We start from the raw sequence: 21,110 nt of genomic DNA, 5'->3' as shown, positions 1-21,110 counted from the left end.
TTGGTATATATGGTATACATACATGTATAAACTACACTATTTAGAATATATACATGATTATACATCAATATATTAACTAAAAATGTTTCAATTTATCTAAGAATTGTAGTCCAAGTATATATTGGACACTAGGTGTCACTAGAGTAAAACACAAACCGACATTAAAAAATACTAAGCTGTTTGTTAATAACTTCTAAGTGAGAATACGAACCGTTTCATATTTTTTTATATTTAGGATTTATAACTCAAATATTCAAATTTGCACCATTGATGAAATATCTCATATGGTATGGACATATAGAGGAGCTATTATACCCTCTGCCTCTACCACCTAGTCCAGGGAAAAAATAGATACTTAATTTTTGCTAAGTCAACAGACCTTGAAGACAGATAAATTTGTTCTTAAAACTCAAGTTTACTAAAAAAAACAAAAAAACAAAAAAAAAAAAAGAAATCAAGTTTACTGACACTGAGAAGAATTGTATTTTCCTTTCAAACAACCAGGGCCTTGAGACAAGAGTGGGGACTCATGTGAAGTAATGTCAGTGAAATCATTCCTTGCTCATAAATATAATGTTCTCCAAAAGGAGAACAGACGTCTGAAGTCACTCTACCCCACCCATGGACATATCAGTACCTGGGCCTGAGGGACCCTACATATTCTTTTTGAATTTTTTGACTTACATTCCATTTTCAACACAATTTAATGAGTTTTAATGTTTAAGAGCTTACACACAGAATCGTAAATCAGTATTACCTATGGTGATACTGTAATAACCAGAGAGCTTCTATAGGCAATAAAATTACTTACTTAAAAAGTTCATTTCTGTCAATGGCTCTGTTGGTCTGGGGATCGATTGCATAGACAGTCAAATCACATTTGGTATAATCTTCTAGAGAAAAGGCATCTCCATGCCGGCGAGCACCGATGGACTCCACCACAACCTTGGCACCAGGAATTTGCTCCTGAACATAGCGATCCAAAATCCTATAAATCAAAGCACCAGCATGACATTCTGATGGGCTTGCTGGGGGACAAAATTGCCTTCAACTTGAAATGACATTTAGTAAATGAAAAATGATGACAGCCTGTTTTTTGCTATTGCTTGCTGAATATGAACCCTTGGAAAAAATCTTTATTTCTTCAGCATTTAACTCCCAATGATGCTGGAAGCTGAATAAGGTAAAAATAAGCCATCACATATGTCCTATTTAAGTCTAGAGACTTTTAATTTATGATACAATTTGATCTTTTATGTGGCTTGTGGGAATTGCCAACTATGTTGTACAAATAAAGCTGCTTGTGCTTTATAGGAGTCATGGGGTTTTGAACATTTGAGTTCATATGGTTGGTGTAATAAATTACACCTTTCACCAGGTTTTGTGATACATGGCACAGTGTTACATGTCAAGGTGCAGGAGTAGGAGACCTGTTTTTTGCTAAGGGTATAAGGGCTCTTAGAACATGAGAGCAATGGGAGAATGGAGGGATATTTTGCTATGGCATGTTTATCAGGTTAAGATAATAATCTGTATGCAAATCTCAGAAGCTATCTGGTGAATGTGAACAAGTAAAAACTATATCATTTGGCATAGAATCAGTAATATTCAATAGGAAAGAAATAAATAATGTTAACCTCTAGGTAATTTTCTGGAAAACACATGTTTTTCTAATTGCATAAATTGAACTAAAAGTAGAAACTATTGAATATAAGTATTTTTAACCATATTGTCACGGATAACAATTTCCTTACTGTTCTTTTACTTATTAAAAACTTCATATTATTAATCCTTGCATATTAACATTAAAATAAATATTACTAAATATAGACACATACAAAATTTTATTTTAATAACTATGCATGGCAGATATTTTAACATTTATCTGTAGATCTAATGATCTTTCTTGAGTCCATGCTGGTAGGTATTTTGGAGAAAGAAGGAGTAATATTGTGAGTAATAGACCTGAGATCCATCAGAAAATAAATTTTACTTCAGATGCCAAAAATGACCTGTTTTCTGTTCTATTAAAAATGTTGCCTTAAGAGTCTGGCATATGTTTAGTTTGCCCTTGTTAAGAGAATGAGTAGGATACTAAATTGGAAAGTGCTGTACTATATTTTTAGTGTGTTTAGACAAGCATAATTGAAGTTTGTTCTATTGTAGTATTAACTCTTCTCCTTTTCTCTTAGTTCCTCATGTACACTGGTCCGCCTCACTGATAAGAACTTAGCTAAAATAATAATAATAATAATAATAATAATAATAATAATAACAACATAGAACAGAAAATGTGGTAAACAGGAGGAATATATCCACTCAGGCAATACCAACTTCTAGGAGAAGGCAGTCCCGCCAAGAACCCAAGGAGGATGCCATACTAAGAAACCTAGACTCATCCAACATTGTTCATCCGTGCATTGGGATTCTTTTTCTAAAAGGCTTATGTTCAGTTAACAGAGATAAGAACAGTCTCAGAGTTGAACTTCATTATGCTCAACCTTTTATAGGAGGAACAAAAAATAGTAACATAGCAGTTAACAGCACAGAGGTTTGGTACCAGTTTTCCACACTATAACATATCAACCACATAACCCCCAGATAAGTAATTTTAAGATTTCAAAGAATCATTTTACAAATGAGGTTATCATCCACTGCATAAGATGTTCATGTTCAAATGTTTTACTCAAATCTTTGCACAGTTTTAACTCATGGCAAGTATTCCATAGTATATCATTATGGTTATTATTATTAATTTGTCTTAAATGTTTGCATGAATACATTTCTTCTCTGCTTCTAATTCATTCAATACAGTTAATGAATTTGTGGAATTATTATGAAAGCATATTTTCACTAGTGCTGTTCACAAATCAGAAGCAAATGGGAGTACATTTTAAGTATATTGTGAAGGTGGCTATCTGCTCCAATACTACATTTTAATATTTTGTAACTGCCATAGTATATTAACGCATTAATTAAATATGTGCTAAGGAAGTTCTTCATATGTACATAAACTATGTATTCCTATAATGAAGATACATATATTGAACTTGTGTCTTTTTCTATATTTGTGTGTGATAATACAAAATCACAGTCATGAAATATTAAGATGTAACTACTAATTTTTTCATAGTTGGAGGCGATCATAAGCCTATGAAGTCTAAAAATGAATTACATTATTTAAAACATGTAACTAGCTTTTTTGTAAATTTTTTTTCTTTTTTCCAAAATGTTAAGACAGTTTAGAGATAAAATGTCTCTTATGATAAATCTGTACAAACTTGAAGTCCTTCAATGTATTTTTCTGATAAATATATAGAAAACTAAATGTAATACTTTTTTAAATTAGAATATATTTTATAAAAATCTTTTTCCACATGTATATACCTGTATGTCCAAGCATTTCTAGAATATCTATCTCTAGCCACATCACATATTTATCATATATAGAGATTACATTACATATAGATAGATAATATTTCTTGAGAATGGATTTTTTAGCCCTTGATCTTCAAATGCATTTAAATACACAATTGTATCCTAAAGATTTTCAAAAATATAACTCTCCGGTACTGAACATTGACTCATATAAATCAATATCAACATTTAAATTGCCTTCATGGACCATGGTGATAGATCATGGGTGAATGGGTGGTGGGAATTTCATGAGAACTGTAATGGAGGTGAAAATGCATACATTGTACAAAAATGAAAAATGATGTTAGAAAACATATAAAATAAATTGCCTTCATGTTCTTATTTTACTTCAAAATTTTAATCATCTCAAACCAACTCATACATGCATTTTGAAATAAAATGTCATAAGAATATATTACATACAAATTCGACACACACACACAGACCAAGCACTATCCCTCTTCAGTTTGAAGTTTTTCCATGTGACCAGGATAAACTCAATTGTCAATTTATGTTGTTCTAGCTACGTGTATATATCCACATCCTTGTAACTATCTAATCTATCTATCAAGAAGTTTATTTCATCTGTAATGTCTATATCCTACACACACACACACACATATATGTGTGTGTGTAGGATACCTGTAATTATATTTATGCAATGTTCAGGTGGTATGATTTTAGGTTTACTATAAAATGTTTATAGAAGTTTTCTTTATCATGGTTGGATGTCTTATAATAGGCATAATAAATTTTTTATAATAGGTATAATAAAATAGTCCTATTAAAAAAACTATTTCCTCTTATCTAAAAAAACTTTTCTATAAATCTTGATTTTCAAAATTTGAAAATGTAGAAAATTAAGTTGGACTCAATTGTCTAGTAAATCAATACTCATGTAAGAGTTAAGTAGAAAAATTCATTCATTCTCTTTCAGTCATTCAACAGAAACCTGTTGCATGTATACCATGCACCATCACTATTAAAAGCCCTTGGCACCTGTCAGTGGATGAAATAAAGATCATTCATACCTCTGCTCTTGCATTCTAATTGTACAAGACAGACAAGATAAAAAAATACTAAGAAAATTGGTAACAGTGTTCACGAAGAGTCTGAGAATTTGATATTAGAGCAGACTTTGAGGAGACAATGAGTGAAGTGGACTTTATGTGCAAGAGTGTTCCAGGAAGAGGAAATTGCTAGCTGCATCTGTAAAAGCCCTGATACCGAAGTATGTGGCTGAAACAGAAAAGGATGTGGCAGGTCATATGGGAATTTCTAAGGATTTGAGGACATTGCCTTTTTTCTGAGTGAAATAAGGATTTATTGCTGACTTTTAAATAGTAAAGTAATATGATTTATTTTACAGTTAAAAGATGTACACAAACCATTATAAGAACAAGCTAAAAGTGGGCATCAAGAGTAGAATCAGGGGGCCTCCCCGGTGGCTCAGCGGTAGAGCACTGGTTTGCGAAGCTGCCCGCGGCCTCTGCGGCACCGGTTCTATCCCCAGCTGCTCCCCGGCCACCAGAGGAGGGTCCCACATGACGCGCAGACATCTCCTGCCACCCGCTGCTCCCCTCAGCAGTGTACTTCGGTCCTTCTGCCTGCTGTGCTCCCCGCTCTGGCTTGGTGAATTCTCTCACCCTCCTGCACTTCTGACTGTACCCAGTGCTTGTATAAACAAATAAATAAATCTTTAAAAAAAAAGATATTAAAAAAAAGAGTAGAATCAGGAAATATATTTTGTATCAGGAAATATATTTAGTAAGTAATTTAAGGAAATCGGAGTTTTATTAAATGTCTGTACTCTGATCAATAATTTGGAAGAAGGCATAACATAATCCTTGATTATTAGTCACATATGAACCATGTAATCAACTTCTAGTATCTGTATTATTATTATGCCTGATTAAATATGGAAGAGAAAATTCTAAACTAAATCAGCAAGTGTAATGTTTAACTGAACAAATACTATATTAATTACAGTTTGATCTAGATAAGTGCTGGCCTTTCATAGTTGTTCATTAGGACATAGGTCAACTTTTATAGATCTTTGTTTAAAGAAAAACAGAGGAGAGAATAAAGTTTGGCTGTCAATTTATAATGCTTTATTATCTTCTTTGACATATACATATAGTCACAGATGTCTCTTAAAAGTTGATAATATCTTTTCAGAATTCAGGTTACTTCTATTGCATTGAATTCCTCGTCTGTTTCATCTCAGTTACCTTGAACTATCAGAGTTGATTATATGTGAATTCAGATGTTTAATATATGCAGAAACATTTTCACGGTGGCAGAAGTATGGGCACAATATTTTACAATATGGCATTAAAACTGACATCTCAAGAAAACTGGAAGTAGGCATGACCACTATACTAAAGATACTATTTGAGGTAATTTAGGTATATAATGTAGAGAGAAATGCATTCTATTGCAATAATTATAATGATAATAAAGATGTATTTACAGAATATAGTATTTTATGAAATATTCTGAAGCACTGAACATTACTCATTATGAACCACTCATGTCCTGGTCCCTGGAGGTGTTCCTTCCCAATCATGCATATGACTTTGGGCTTTGGCCCTTAAATGTTCTTTTTTTTAAAGATTTATTTATTTATTTATACAAGCACTGGGTACAGTCAGAAGCGCGGGAGGGTGAGAGAATTCACCAGAGCCAGAGCTGGGAGCAGAACCGGCAGACTGATGAAACACACTGCTGAGAGGAGCAGCGGGCGCGGCAGGTCTGTGTGCCTTGTGGAACGCTCGCTGGCGGCTGGGGATTGAACTGGTGCTGCAGAGGCTGCGGGCAGCTTCGCAGCCCATTGTTCAACCGCCGCACCAACAGGGAAGGCTCTGGCCCTTAAATGTTCTTCTATAGCCCTCTTGATTACTAAGACTACTCAGTGACTATTAATCTATAAGAACAAGACTCCTGTTCTCAAAGCTAGCTGAACTTCAGCCAACCCTCTCCTGCTAATGCCCCATAAAATATCCCGACCTCCTTCCCATAGTCCTTGTGAGACTTCCTATGCGTGACATTTTCAAATAAAATTTTGATTGGTTTTCTTAATCTTTGAGGGCCCTTCCCTACCCCTCAGGGTTAGATTATAGGAACATTATTTTAGAGAAGTATTAATATCAATTTTTAAAAAAGAAATCCAGTGTTCTTTGTGGATTTGTAAAGGAGATGAGGATATATATTTTATAATTTCATAATTACTGAGTTACTTAATACCTGAGAAAATGCATACTATATTGGGACTGTCTAATAAAAAGTACTACTTGGACATAAAACATTGAATAGTGCGGCAGCCTCTGCCGCTGAACGCCAGTGAACTTACTGGAAAGAGGGAGGCTTTCACTCAGACACATCAGAGTGAGTAAGACCCCCTTCCCCTGTGCGCTGGACTGGACAGTCAATGACGGGTAAGATCGGGGGCAGACTAAAGAAGGCACTGGCCAGCCTCATGTCTGTGACTCCTGACGACCTAAGACAGGCGCAGTCCCCGAGGGGCTTCATCATGATAAACTTTGGCGTTCAGATCAAACAAGGCACACATGCCTATAAGCCTAATTTAGGCAACAAGCCCGCAGTAATTGACCCCTCCTTTGATGGAAACAAGGCTGCTAAGAACGTCACCTGCAAACAAGCCTGATGGAATTACCGACAAAGCAGTTTTACCATTAATCAAATAGCCATTGTTTCAGAATAAGTAGCAACCTAGCAACCTGTCTATAATCATACTACTTTTTCACTTACTTTGCTTTTTCCTTATATGTGTACAACTAGTTTCAGGAAATGCATGATAAAGAAAATAGTGTGTGGCAATGGTAGTTTTATAATAATCATAATACTTCTCACATGAGACAACACCATAAAAATCAAAATGCTTATGTAGAAAATATATTGCTCGTGATCACTAAAAGTAGGAGGTGCCAGTAGGTAAATATTAATGCTTTTTGATCATTGTGGTTTTGGGATACGAATCAAGAAAAGCTAGCTTAAAGAATGCTGTTCAGTGTAGGCAAAAGTGATTGTGTAGATTCAGTACCTGGAGATTGTTTACTGTGTCATGTCATGGAACAGCGATCACATGCACGTGAATAATAAAGTAAATGTCTTATGCCTTACAAAGTATTTTATGCTGAGAAAGAATTAAAATTGTATGAAATCATCTATTGTTTGAAATGGTATAAAAGTGTATGATGATTTTGAACAAATTACATTCAGATCTTCACTCTTGAAGTGTGTCTGTTTGTCATTTGTGTGTCTGTCTGTCATTTATGCGCCGATTCCTTGACCATCCTCACAGTTTCTCAAATCCTGAGACAGTCCTGCAAGTCTACCGCTGCGCTGGTCCGCGGCAGAATAGGATATTAAAACATGCTGAGTAATAATGTTCCTAGAAATAGAAGATTTGGGTTTAGACAATACCCCCTTTGAAATTTGACCTAAATCCCACACACCTGGTGAATAGCAGTGGTTAAGAAGTCCACTGTTCCTTCTTGGTTCCAGGAAACTGCTTATTGCAAACAATCATTCTTCTTTCTATGACTTATATAAAATTCAGGTATGCCCTTTGTTTCTTTATAACAAAACCCCACACAGATCTTGCAAATTTCTATTCTTTGCCCCATAGGTGATTAGCTGATAAGCTTTGTGCCCCCTGACCAATTAGCACAAGCTTCTTGTTAACCAAACTTTGACTAGGTTATTAGTCTTCTTGCAAGTCCCTTAACTTTGACCCACTCTTAGCCTGATCACTTACTAGCCTTTTTAAAAGACCCCTTCCAGAACATGTTGACATCAGGGAGAAAGAAACACTCTGATCTATTGACCCATCTCCTACTTCAATACACACATTATTTTCTATTCTTATTTACTCCTTCTACCCCCAAAACAAAAGCTCTTTTGTGCCTAGCCTTTGAGAATTGACAGATCACTGGGTCAGGGGATTCTCCCTATTAAACAAACCCCTCCTTTAGTACTTCTGTCCTTCCTCTCTCATTAGAACAATTCATTTAAATAAAGCTTCTTCCCCCCAATCCAGATTTGTTTTTATATGACACATAATAAAGCTAAAGGAAATTGTTTTTCATGCTACAATTTAGTGATTTAAATGAGTCCGGTGATAAAGTATCATGCACTGGCATCTCACTAGTCAAAGAAGGTGATATGCAAATATTTTTTTCAAATGATACATGCAACAAAATATTCCCTTTCCTCATTTTCCTCTTCTTACTGTATATCAGTTACAAAGTCTCAAAATTTTAAAAGTACTCGCTGCATTTTTTACATGTATAATTTTGCTAATTTACACTAAAAAATGTTCAAATGGACTGTAAAATAATAAATAATCTCTGAAAGTATTTTTGCAACTAAGAATTACAAACAAATCAAGCAAGTCCTAATCAAGTCTCCCACTTTTCATTTTGGTAATGAAGTATCATTCTGTATACAGCCTACTCATTGGCAAACGGAAACCACAGTGTTTCTTTGAGCAGTTATTTCAGCATGGACAAAATTATGTACTAGGTCCAGCCTCCCTGGTTCACATTAAGGAAGTTTCTCAGAATATTAACAATGGATCTAGGGATATATATTAACTGTAGATCTAGGGATATGCATACTCCTATGTTCATTGTAGCACTATTTGCAAACTTATGGAAACAACTTAAGTGACCAAGGACAGATAAATGGATTATGACTGTATGGTTTATAAACATAATATAGTCAAGACCTACAAAATGCTTATACAACTCAAGAAAATCAAAACATAATCCAATTAAAAATATCTATATAGACATTTCAAGGAAGACAAACAGATGAAATCTTGTTTGTGACAATTTGGAAGGAACAATTTCTGACAATTTTGGAGAGGATTATGCTAAAGAAAATGTCAGAAAGAGAATAAGAAATACTTATGATTTCACTCATGTGGCAGAAAACATGTTGTTTCATGTGGAAACAAACAAAAAAACGAAAGCAAACCAAACCCTATAAATACAGTGCTAGAACTGAGGAGGGATGAGCGGGATTGGGGGATATAAGGGGAGCGTATCCTATGGACTATGGTGGACTCTGTGGGCTCTTAGTGGTGTGTGGTATAACATACATCCAAAGACATGTGATCCTTTTTCTTGGAATCACACAGAATTGTTAACAGATATTCATCAATGAAAAAAAGTAATACAATAAATCATGTGCTTGGAAACATGCTATCTGTACCATAGAATTGTATTTAGTGCTTGTAAGAGTCGAAGAGAGATAAGGATTAAACGACGGCATTAACATTTCCATTTTATAAGTAGACATATTTCTTTTTTTGCTCCTCTTTGCTGCAAAACATACATGCTGTCACCCTAAAAAAAAAAAAACCCTTATTTTATTTTGAGGAATTATCTTTGTCCCAATACTTGTATCCATTAAAACTTATCAGTGATACTGTCCTGCCTTTGCTCCATGCAAAAACAAACAAAACCAGATCAGATCATTCCATTTGCTCTTTGGATTTGTTTTTTAGTCAGAGACAAGAGTTTAAAATGGTTGGAACTCATCCAATTGAGGTACAATATTCCATCACACTGAAATTGCAAATCTACCTATTATTCATGTGGTTTTTTGCTTCCCAGGCCCCTGGTACAGCCCTTGTTCTTGACTATTTCCCAGTCTGTGTTTCATCCTTGTATTGATATTGTCAATTCCCAATGGCCTCCCAATAAAGTTACCTTTGCAGAAGTTAGCCTCAGTTAATTTAAATCACATCAGAACTAATCTTATGCATATTTTATTTAAGGTCTAACGGTACCAAAGAACAAGTCATTTTTCTAATTCTCTCATGGTGACACCTGTTTTGGTATCTTGGTCTTCCTCTAAGTGGTCCCATGAAACCCTTTATAATTCTATCGATCACATATTTTTTATTCTATTTAAAGTTGAAGGATTCTTAGAATAGCATTTGATAAGAATTTGTATTACGGAAAAACCTAGTCATTTAAATTTCCCCTGAATCAAGTTCTTTGGAGCCATATATTAATTTAAAATGAGAGTACTATAATCACATATATAGCAGCAGAGTATTTGATTATGACAAACTTTCTCAAAGGACTGTCTTTGACTTTCTAAGAAACAAATATAGCACAAATGAATAAGGATAATGATTATAATCATTAAAAAAACAAATATTCATTTAGGGTTTATTTCACTTTAATATAAAAGCTGTGTAGCATACTCATATAGTAATGTGTAACTGTCTTCTTTAGAGAAAGCTTCAAATCTCTTAGCTTCTAAGGAAATATGTTAATATAACTAACATACACATTCTTGAGTATATAAAAGTATATACCTGTATGTGTTCTACTTACCTATACATTTAACTTTATGTTGTGTTTTATCTTTTTACATATGCATATATCTTATGTACATACGCAAACATGTTTTACTGTATTACCATATGATAATATTCAGTAAGAAATAGTAAGTAAACTTAAATAATTTTCTTAGAATAAAAGTAGAAAGGAATGTTTAACCAAAATATTTTTTCTATGCAAATGCCTGATTTTTAAATAACAAACTTAGTGTACCAATATATAGCTGAATCGGTTAACTGATTTACTCTCAAAACAAACTATTTTTGAATATACATCTAAATATTAATCTACCACATCACTTTATCCAGTTACCTACATACATATCTTCAATTAGCTTCAACCAGAAATTGCATTATAAAAAAAATTAAGTGTAGCAGCTTTACTGAAAAAGTTGTATAGCAGAGGTAGACTTTCACTTATGGTTGATTTAAATTTTATTTTTTGACACTAAAATGAGTACAGCAGCCCTCTTCTCAATGGCTTATTTATATGAACGAGCTCAGCAAAATAATAACCATTTGGTGAAAATTTCCTGCCTTTTATGCTCAGTTCACTCTCAAAAAAGATAGGCTGGATTTTTTCATCAGATTTTTTAATCATTTTTATTGAAATAACATTGCTTTGTAACATGTAAATTTTAGTTGTACATCATTATAAATCGATGTCTGTATATACTGCATTAAGTTGCACTGAAAGTCCAATTCTAACTTCACTGTATAACTCACTCTTTGTACCTAATAATTTACCCTTCCTAAGAAACATTGTAATAGGAAGAAGGGTTCAATACCTAGGCTTGTGTTGACCCATGGGTATACATTCAAATTAAACCTGCAACATCTGCTACCTTTGTGGAAATTATTCAACCTCTCAAATGTTTTAGGGAGCTCATCTGTACAATGGGGAAAGACAACTTAAAGAGCATCTGTGGGAAGTTAGATAACACTAAGTCCACAAGACACATCAGAAAGCACCATGTGAGCTATTTGTTGTGCTGGTTATAGAAACCCTTCAGATTTCATGATTGCAAACCCTATTTAGCCTTTTGTTGAAGTAAATGGCTTACATTTAACTAGCAAGAAAGGGAGCTCCATCTCAGTTACTTGTCAATATTTTTCACAAGGCTTGCTAAAAGAATCAATAGGCATTGCAGATGGCTGAAGGGATATGTATAGGCTTTCTTGATAGTCTGCACTTTTTTTTTTTGTCTGTTAATATAGACCATAGAGACTCTATCCACACTCTGTCTTGAGTAATGCTTCAGTTATCATGAATACTATGTTCATTACATGAGGAGCTATCCTATCGATGAAGCCCCAGAGGACAAAAACATTTTCCTTCAATCTGACATTTGATTCAGAAATAGTTCCACCTTTCCACCAGAAAATGTTTTCCTTTCTTTAAGTTATAAAAAATTCTGTTCTGCTTTGTTTATTTGTTTCTTTCACATTGGTGCAAGATAACGAAAACCAAGTTTATAACTATTCTCTTTAGTGATCCACAGGGTTTCCCAGCATGCCTATTAATAGTCTTACTCTGACTCCTTCAATTTCTATCCTGTTTGCTTATTTTTCTGACTCATGTAAAATGCATTTTACCTTGTTTTCTGTGTGAATCATTATAAACTGCTTTAAAATCTTTTTGAATAAGGTGGAACATTTAAAAATGATTACATTTAACCTCTAATACAACTTAGACATAAATATAAGCATCTAAAATACCATTTGTATTGCTACTGATACAAATGGAATTTTCATATATAAACATATGGTTGAATTTCTCAAGCTAAAAAAGGAGCAGCACAAGAGAGGTAAATTGTGTGTAAACTGGAAAAAAAATAAGAGAAAAATATAATTCAGAGAATAAAGGAATTGAGTCTTGTTTCTCAATTCCTGAATTGAATGGCCATACAGAGTATCAAACATTTGCCATATACTATGGTATGGGATGATTTGTAAGACTAATAAACTGTTCTATGTGGCAAAGTTCTGAGTCATAAAACATGAAATAACAGTAAAGAAATAATTTTGAAAGGAATAATTGTCATTGTGTATTTTGGAATCTTTATAAAGCAACAGTAATGCAAATATTTTAATGGAAACATATATTGTGACCTGTGTTTACCCTGAAATTGTTTTCTATTTGGTGAAAAACTGAAAAATAAACTTAACTCAATGGTGTGATTGTGGGAAAAGTAAAACAGATTATAAAGCCAATTGAATTACTAATTCTACCCTTTCCCCTTTTCTACTTCTTTTTCACATTTCAATTTTATTTCCAATTTTTTTTATAAAAAAGATAAATCTAATGATAAACTAGAAAATGTGTAATTAATATGCTTTACCTTTAGGATATGAACAACTTCTTTCCCTTAAATCACAGAATGGAATGTGCCTGTGTAAATCAACTTCTTGTTCTACCATACTTTGTTAATGCTTCTAAAATCTATATTACAAATCAGAAGGTTAAATAAGATTAAAGCCAATATGTCCTTAAGATTACAGCCAAATTGATTTTTTATTTACCACAATTTATCACCATCTTTCCCTAAACAGAATACTTCTTGCAACACTATTCTAATTGTTAATATTTGCGATATTCTCACAGAGCAGACAAGGGTCATTTTAAGAGTATCTGTATATGGTCTAAAATTCAAAATATCATATTTTTAATTGTTTTTCCTTAAAATATATTTTCTGTTAAGGAATATTCTACTTATCTCTTTTGGAAAACAGCAGTAGTTCAACTATTTAAAACATTTTTATATAAAAGCAACACTAAAACATTCTCAGTGGAATTATAGGAATTATTTTGTTTTTTTTTTGTTTTGGTGATATTTTTATGGTTTCCAAAAGTGAGCATTAAAAAAAGCAAATGTAAAAACACACACACATACACACACCCCATTTTTACTTTTGTTTTTAAACATCCTTGTTAATTTTTTCACATTATAGGATTTCTCCCCTCATCATAGTTTTCCCCACACCTAAGTGTCTACACACTCCACACACTCCACCGTGCTTTCTGCCCGCCCCGATCTGCCCCTTCTCTACTCTCTGCCATCCCCTACCTTACTGAGTGTCTCCGATCATAAAGGAGGAAAAATATTGATTCTGACAAGCTACAATGTCTAAATGTAACAATCAAACCCCATTATTGTTTTGTTAACTGTGTTACTAAGAAAAATGGGAAAACAATAATGCACTTAATTTTTTCTGTATCATGTATCAGTTGGCAATATTAACTGAGTATGTGTATTTGCTATTCTTCAATATGTGTTTTATATTTCCTGACATAAATGGGTATGATTTTGACTATAAAAAATCAGAAATGCATTACTTAATGATGAATATGTGACCATTAAACCATGAAACAAAGCTATTGAAACACATCAGCATATGAGACTCTATTTAATAAATCAATCAATAGCCAATAGAATCTTAGGATAAAGAAATCAAATTGATAAGTCTTTTGCCTCTGTTAATTCTGCATATAGGAAAATACAATTGATACAAACATAAGTACCTATATGCATATGAATGATTATTAGAAAAAAATACTATTTTTTTGTAGATTCATGCCACTTCGATAGTTTATATTTTTAGTGAATAATTTTATATTATACTATGACAACATTTTCAAATAGCTAAGAATTTTTATAAATTGAAACACATTAACCCTCAAAAATGAATATGAAAGTCATGGAGCCACCTTCTTTATTGTGTTACAGGCCCCAACCCCAAAGAGTGGGTCCTTTGCCCTCTAGTGGAAGAATTCACCAGAGAGCACTAGTTGTAGTTGAACCAGGCAAGTCATTATTAGAGAGACCCCAAGTGAGGGAGTCAGTTTGGGAAAGAAGAATATAACAGGCTCTCTGAAGGGAGTTAGGAGATATTTATAAGTCCAAGAGGGAGGGAGGAGAGGAGCATCGCAGCTTATTGTGGGTTGGTCTATGCCTGGGCCTGCTGAGATGGATTATATTCCAATTACACATGTGGGCTTTTCCTTTTCTCCCTCTGGGAGAAAAGCATTATTCAGGATTTGAAGCTTTTTTTTTTTTTTTTTTTTTTTTAATCTATCAGGATGCCTCATCATCAGCGTAGCTGGCTGAATTGCTTGAACAGAGCTTGCCAGTCTATTGTTGAGTCTAAACAGGACCAGGGCAACTCATCCTACAGGCTGGCAAGTTCTTTTACCTAGGCTGTTGCAGATACACTTCCATACTGCTAACTTTATTAGGGCCTGGAGGCTGCTGAGGGACACTGGAGGTTGATTTCTGTACAGGAAATAATTCATGCTGGAGTCAGCATAGGTGAGTTACAAATAAAGTAACAAGTAGAGTAAGAGTGAGTGTGGGGAGATTCAAAGGAGAATCCCACCTTGTATCTTAAAACTCCTCAATAAAACCTTGCTTAGTAGTTTGAGGAGACAGAAGCTCATAGATAGGGTTCTGACCAATATTGTTTAATAAAGACCACTGGGCCTTACATCCTGTTGGTAAAGTAAAATAGGAGAAGTTTTACACAACTCATGGTGCCTAGTGTGAGGTAAGGGTCTAAACTGATAGAGTTTGGGTAGCTTTGCTTTGGAAAGTGCACTGCTGTTCCCTTTTTTTTTTTTTTTTTTCCAGAATTATTGGTCATGGAAGGAAGGGGCTGAAGCATTTGTACTAAATTCCATTCTACCTAAACTTCAGTACTTATGCATTGAGAACATGAAATTTAAATTTCTCTCATATGACAACTGAATTTGAAACCTCTACCTTTTCCCTCATTTCAAGGAACAAAGCATTCAAGATACTTGTGCAATGTACATGAGTAACAATATCAAAAACTATTTTGTAAAAGTGTAGTTATGGTCTAGTCTTTAATTCTGAAAAGAAACTTTTTTGGGGCTTAATTTATGTTTATTGTAATGCTACCTATTTGCCAAACATAAAGCATTATTTTGTTCTTATAATCCAGTGAGTTGAAAATAAGTATTTCTTCTTGCAAAGAGAGAAAGTTACTTCTTCTCTACGAAAATAAAGCCCCAAAAAGTCTTTCAGAAAAATAGCAGAAATTCCCTTTGTGTCAAAACAAAGACTGTGAATAAAACCAATGACATTTATCTTTTTTAAAAGAATTTTGAATTATACACTTAATATTAAAAGTATGCTTCCATTTCATGAGTTTGTGTTTTATTTTTATGACTTGATTCAATTTATTTTACAGCTATTATGCACTTATTTAAGAAAACATTCTTTTGAAAAGTTGTACTACTGAAATGTCTGTGCTTCATTATTTATAACAAGTGGATAATTTATGGTCATTCTCTGTTGATAACCTCTTTACATTTTTGTGCTAAGTATACTTAAAGAAAAATTGCAGATGATTGGCATTACTTACAGCGATTTTAAATCAGAATACAGCAGACAAGAAAGACTGCACAATTAAATTCTCAGATACAGTGACTTATTTCATATATTCAGTGGGACTTATATTTTTAAAAGATTTTCAAGGAATTCATAGGATAACACCATAGGATAATGCTACAGGTGAAATAAATGAGAGAAGAGGAAATAACTTTAATGTAGGACTAAGAGACAGTGCCTGTGGTGAGGAGAAAAATGAGTTTTAATCAATTACCAAACTGCAAAATCAACAGGCTGATAGTAGAAAAGGAGCTGGCATCCATGTATTTATTGAGGTGAAGCAAATACTGCTAAATAAAACCAGTTCTCTCTGAGAACAGGATTCAACTACTTTCACATGTAAAATTTTGTCAAATTCTTTAATGCTAAGTAAGGCAAATAATATTTTTATTTTTTCCACTTGCTCAGACCAAAAAACCTAAGTTATTATTTACTTTATATGTTCAATCCAAGGTAGAATATCTTTCAACTAATCACTTCTCCCTGTATCCATCCCTACCATGTCCAAGCTTACAATTATAACTCTCCTGGACTACTATTGTAGACTCATTAGTGGTCACATGATCTCTCCTACTCAACTCTAGCTTGAAACTTAAGCTGGAACATGCTTTGTTCATGCAAAACTAAGGCTACTCTTTCCAAAAAGAATTAAACACAAATTAGATAAAAAAGTCAAATTGCACAGTAACCACCTTAAAAATTTTAAATTAAAATGGTGAGATTTTAATCTAAATTTAGCTCAATATATCCAAAATCTGTCTTTTCAATATGTAATCCATATAAAAATATTAATGAGTTATTTTACATTCTTACTACATTTGTGCCCAGTTTCTAAAATTTGGTTGTGCATTTTAAACTTTAAAGAAACTCTTGTTTGGACCTGCCACATTGCAAGCACTCAATAACCACTTATAGTTAATGGCTACCTATTGAGCAGGTAGTTCTATTGACTTTTTATCCACTATACAGTAAAATGCTACATCTTCCTTGTGGTCTGTGAGGTCACATATAACTCATTTTCTGTCTTGATATCTATAGACTGATATAGCAAACATGCCTACACATTTGCAATTTTCGCTCTCTGGAATAACACAGACACACGCACATGCACACACACACACACCACCCCACGCCCCAATATAGGCACATGAATTTCTTCTTCACTTCTTTCAGGTCACTGCTCAGATTTCAATTTATCCGGAATGTAAGTACTTATTGTACAATTTCTAGTAGGAATTCTTAATTTGGGCTTGCCACAGGGAAATAGTACTTTTCTTCCATTATGTTACATTGCTACTTGTATTTACTTTTCTTTATTGCAGTTACACCACCTAACATCATATATGTTAATTTACTACAATTATTTGCTCTTTCGCCTCAAATAGAATGCAAGTTCCATGGGAAGAGGAAATTTGCTTTTTTTTTTTTTAAGATTTATTTATTTATGCATACAAGAGCTGGGGTACAGGCCAGAGGTGTGTGTGTGTGGGGGGGGGGGTGAGAGGATTCACCAGAGACAGAGTGGGGAACAGAACAGGCAGAATGACCAAAGTACACTGCGGAGGGGAGCAGCAGTGGGGTGAGTCAGGAGAGGTATGCTGTGCCATGTGGGTTGCTCCCTGGCTGGCCAGGAATCGAACTCATGCTGCAGTTACTGTGGATAGCTTCACAGGCTGCATCTTAACCCTTGTGCCACCAGGGAGGCCCTCGGATTTGCTTTTTGTTCACTTTTAATCTGTAGTGTTTATAACCAATAACTACTTTTTATTTAATGAATAAATCTCCAGTATTAAAATGTGGATATTAGTACTTTAAAGAACTGAATTACTGGATCAAGAGCTCCTAGCTAATCTTTGGTGAATAAGGGCTTGAGTCTAGTTCCTCTGAATTCAAAAGCAACAAGAGCTGTCTGGAAGGGGAAAAAGTTAATAAATGGCTTAGAAATTTCACACAAGAATTTCCTCAAAGTGTCTTCATATTTGAACGATAAAAGCATTGCAACTTTTTCTCTCTACAAAGGATAATACTCTAGGAATTGACAAGGCAAAATGCACAGGCTAAATCCTTACTGCTATCTCTTTTTGGAAATGAAGCTTAATTTTAAAAAATATTTTGTTAATAAAATTATTAATTGTTTTCAATTTAAAATAATTAAGATTTAAATGTTCTAATAAAAATAAATGATTTAAGAAGAAAACAATTTAAGTAACACTAATAAATTATATTATTATAAAATTTACTATCAATATATTTAATTTTATTTATTAAGATAATAATATCTCCCCTTTAATAAAAATCTCCCTGAATCCTCTAATTCTAAAAGAGGGTAAATATGATCAAATAAAACGGATTTGTTTATTTGCCTTTCAACTTAACCTTCCCCCCATATTAATTCTAATTTATTACACTGATTGAATAAAACATAAGTGCTAACATTTATTGTTTACAATTTCACAGGGAGCCCTCCCAAGAGATTTAATGGTTCTTATCCTAGAAATTTATGCCTTGGCTAGAGTTCTAAAGTTTATTTTGTAACCTTAATTCCAGGAGCTATAAATTAATTACAAAGTCACATTTCAGATACTGCATAAAAATTTCATGGTGATGGGCTTTCTACTCCAAATAACTAATTCAGTAATGTCCTACTATTATTGAATTTTCATATTATATTTAGAAACAGAGAAATGTTTATGCAACTATGCGTTGCATAAATTATCAATTCCAATTTATACTGCAACACAGTATTTTCAAATACTTTACGAAAATGCCACTTCTGTAGGTTCCTTTTTTAAAAATATTTATTTATTATGCAAGAACTGGGATACAGGCCAGATGCATGGGAGGGTGAAAGGATTCACCAGAGACAGAGTGGGGAATAGAACAGGCAGACTGATAAAATACACTGCTGAGGGGAGCAGCGGGTGCCACAGGAGAGGTCTGCTGCACCATGCCGGCAGTTGGGATCCAAGTGGCACTGCAGAGGCTGCGGACAGCTTCAAAGCACTGCACTTAACAGCCTGCGCCACCAGGGGAGGCCCTTCTGTAGGTTCTTGAACCATTTATATTTCAGAATCCTAAACTGTTTTTTACTGATTACAACTTCTTGGTAAGGTCAAAGGAGATTGGAGAAGACATGAAATGCAGAGATTTCTTAGCTGCTTCTTTAGATACTATTGCCAATCAATTGTTGGTTATGGTAAGTTGTCTCTATCCTAATTCTCACAGTTGTTTCTCCTACTTCTCAATTTCAAAAACTTGTAAGTAACAAAAACAGAAGGCTCACAAAGATATAACCCTAAAGTCAAACTAAAGTACTTCAGAACATAGATATGTAAGATCACCTGTAGTAAGCAGAGTCTTACTAGAATCATTTTATACTTTAATATAATTAAAAAGGGCTGTTTCATTACAAAGGGGTATTGACTTTCTCAAAGAAGACACATAAATGGCCAGCAAGCACATTTAAAAACATTCATAGTTACTTATCACACGGGAAATGCAAATAAATCAAAACCACAAAAAAGATATGATCTCATACCCATGAGAATTGCTTGTATAAAAAAAGATGAGGGAGAAGAAGTACTGGTAAAGATGTGGAGAAAAAGGAAACCTTGTACACTGTTGGTGATAATGTTGACTGGTTGGTCCAGGCATTATGTAAAGTAGTTTTGCAGTTTCTCAAACTATTAAAAAATATATATCTACCATATAATCCAGCAATTCCATGTCTGGGTATCTACTAAAGAATGAAAAAAAAAAAAAAAAAGGCCTCCCTGGTGGCACAAGGGGTTAAGACACAACCTATGAAGCTGTCCACAGCCTCTGCAGCATGAATTCAATCCCCAGTCAGGGAGCAACCCATATGGCACAGCAGACCTCTTCTGCCTTGCCTGTTGCTCCCCTCAGCAGTGTATTTCAGTCAATCTGCCTGTTCTGTTCCCCACTCTGTCTCTGGTGAATCCTCTCACCCCCACACCTCTGGCCTGTACCCCAGTTCTTGTATGCATAAATAATAAATAAATCTTTAAAAAAATGGAAAAAAAAACACTACTGAAAAAATAACAGTGAAAAAACACCCTGTTATGTTCACTGAAGCACTTAGCAATGGCCAAGTTATGGAAACAACTTAATGTCTAATGATGATGAATGGATTAAGGAGAGATGGTCTATATAAGGTGGTATATATATGCAATGGAATGCTACTTAGCTGTGAAAAAGATGACTTGCCATTTGTGAACAACATAGACAGAACCAGAGGAAATTATGTTTAGTAAAATAAGTTAGAAGGAGAGTTATATACCAATTATTTCACTCATATATGGAATATAAATAAAGACACAGACAGAAACAAACAAATTCAAACCCTTGTAATCTGTTTACAGAATTTAGATGGCCAGGAGGGATGGAGTAAGGCCAAAAGTCTGTGGTAGATGTTGTGTGGCAATATATATTTCAAGAAGTGCGAACCTGTGCTATTAAACCATATAGAATGCTATGAAATCTATGTCCCCTCAATTTATATATATATATATGTATGTCACATAATGTATATCATATATATAAGATTAGTCACATAATGTTTTCAAAGAATAAGCTTTAAATGTGTAGACATACCACTTTAAAAAATAACACTCCCATGGACTAATTGGATTGCTGTCATTTTGAGACTTTTTAAACAATTTGGGACAATAAAACTAAAATATACACTATACTCAAATAATGAATATTATGAATTTATTCTGTATATGCAGTACTTTGACATGTCGATTTATCAATCAAAGCATTCTGAATAGCTCTCACTTAAATTTCATTCCTACTTGAAGGTTCTCTAAATCTTCATTTATTTCAAATGAACTGAATGAAGAAAACAGCAGAGGCAATTACTAGAAATATGTCAGCTA

General features: G+C 33.8%; 1 protein-coding gene across 1 annotated transcript in view; it reads right to left on the bottom strand.

The window, feature by feature from the left end:
- Window positions 1–21,110, bottom strand: part of PCDH15 (protocadherin related 15) — a gene marked incomplete at both ends in the record, with an annotated part of 665,703 nt that overhangs the window by 29,482 nt on the left and 615,111 nt on the right. Inside the window, one exon of the mRNA XM_084244834.1 lies at window positions 812–988. Coding sequence (XP_084100960.1) covers window positions 812–988 — 177 coding nt within the window. The remainder of the gene's footprint in view (window positions 1–811; window positions 989–21,110) is intronic.

This window comes from Talpa europaea, assembly GCF_964194135.1.
Source record: "Talpa europaea genome assembly, chromosome: 10".
In the NCBI taxonomy this organism is placed as follows: Eukaryota; Metazoa; Chordata; class Mammalia; order Eulipotyphla; family Talpidae; genus Talpa; species Talpa europaea.
This window is presented reverse-complemented; position numbering and strand designations above follow the sequence as displayed.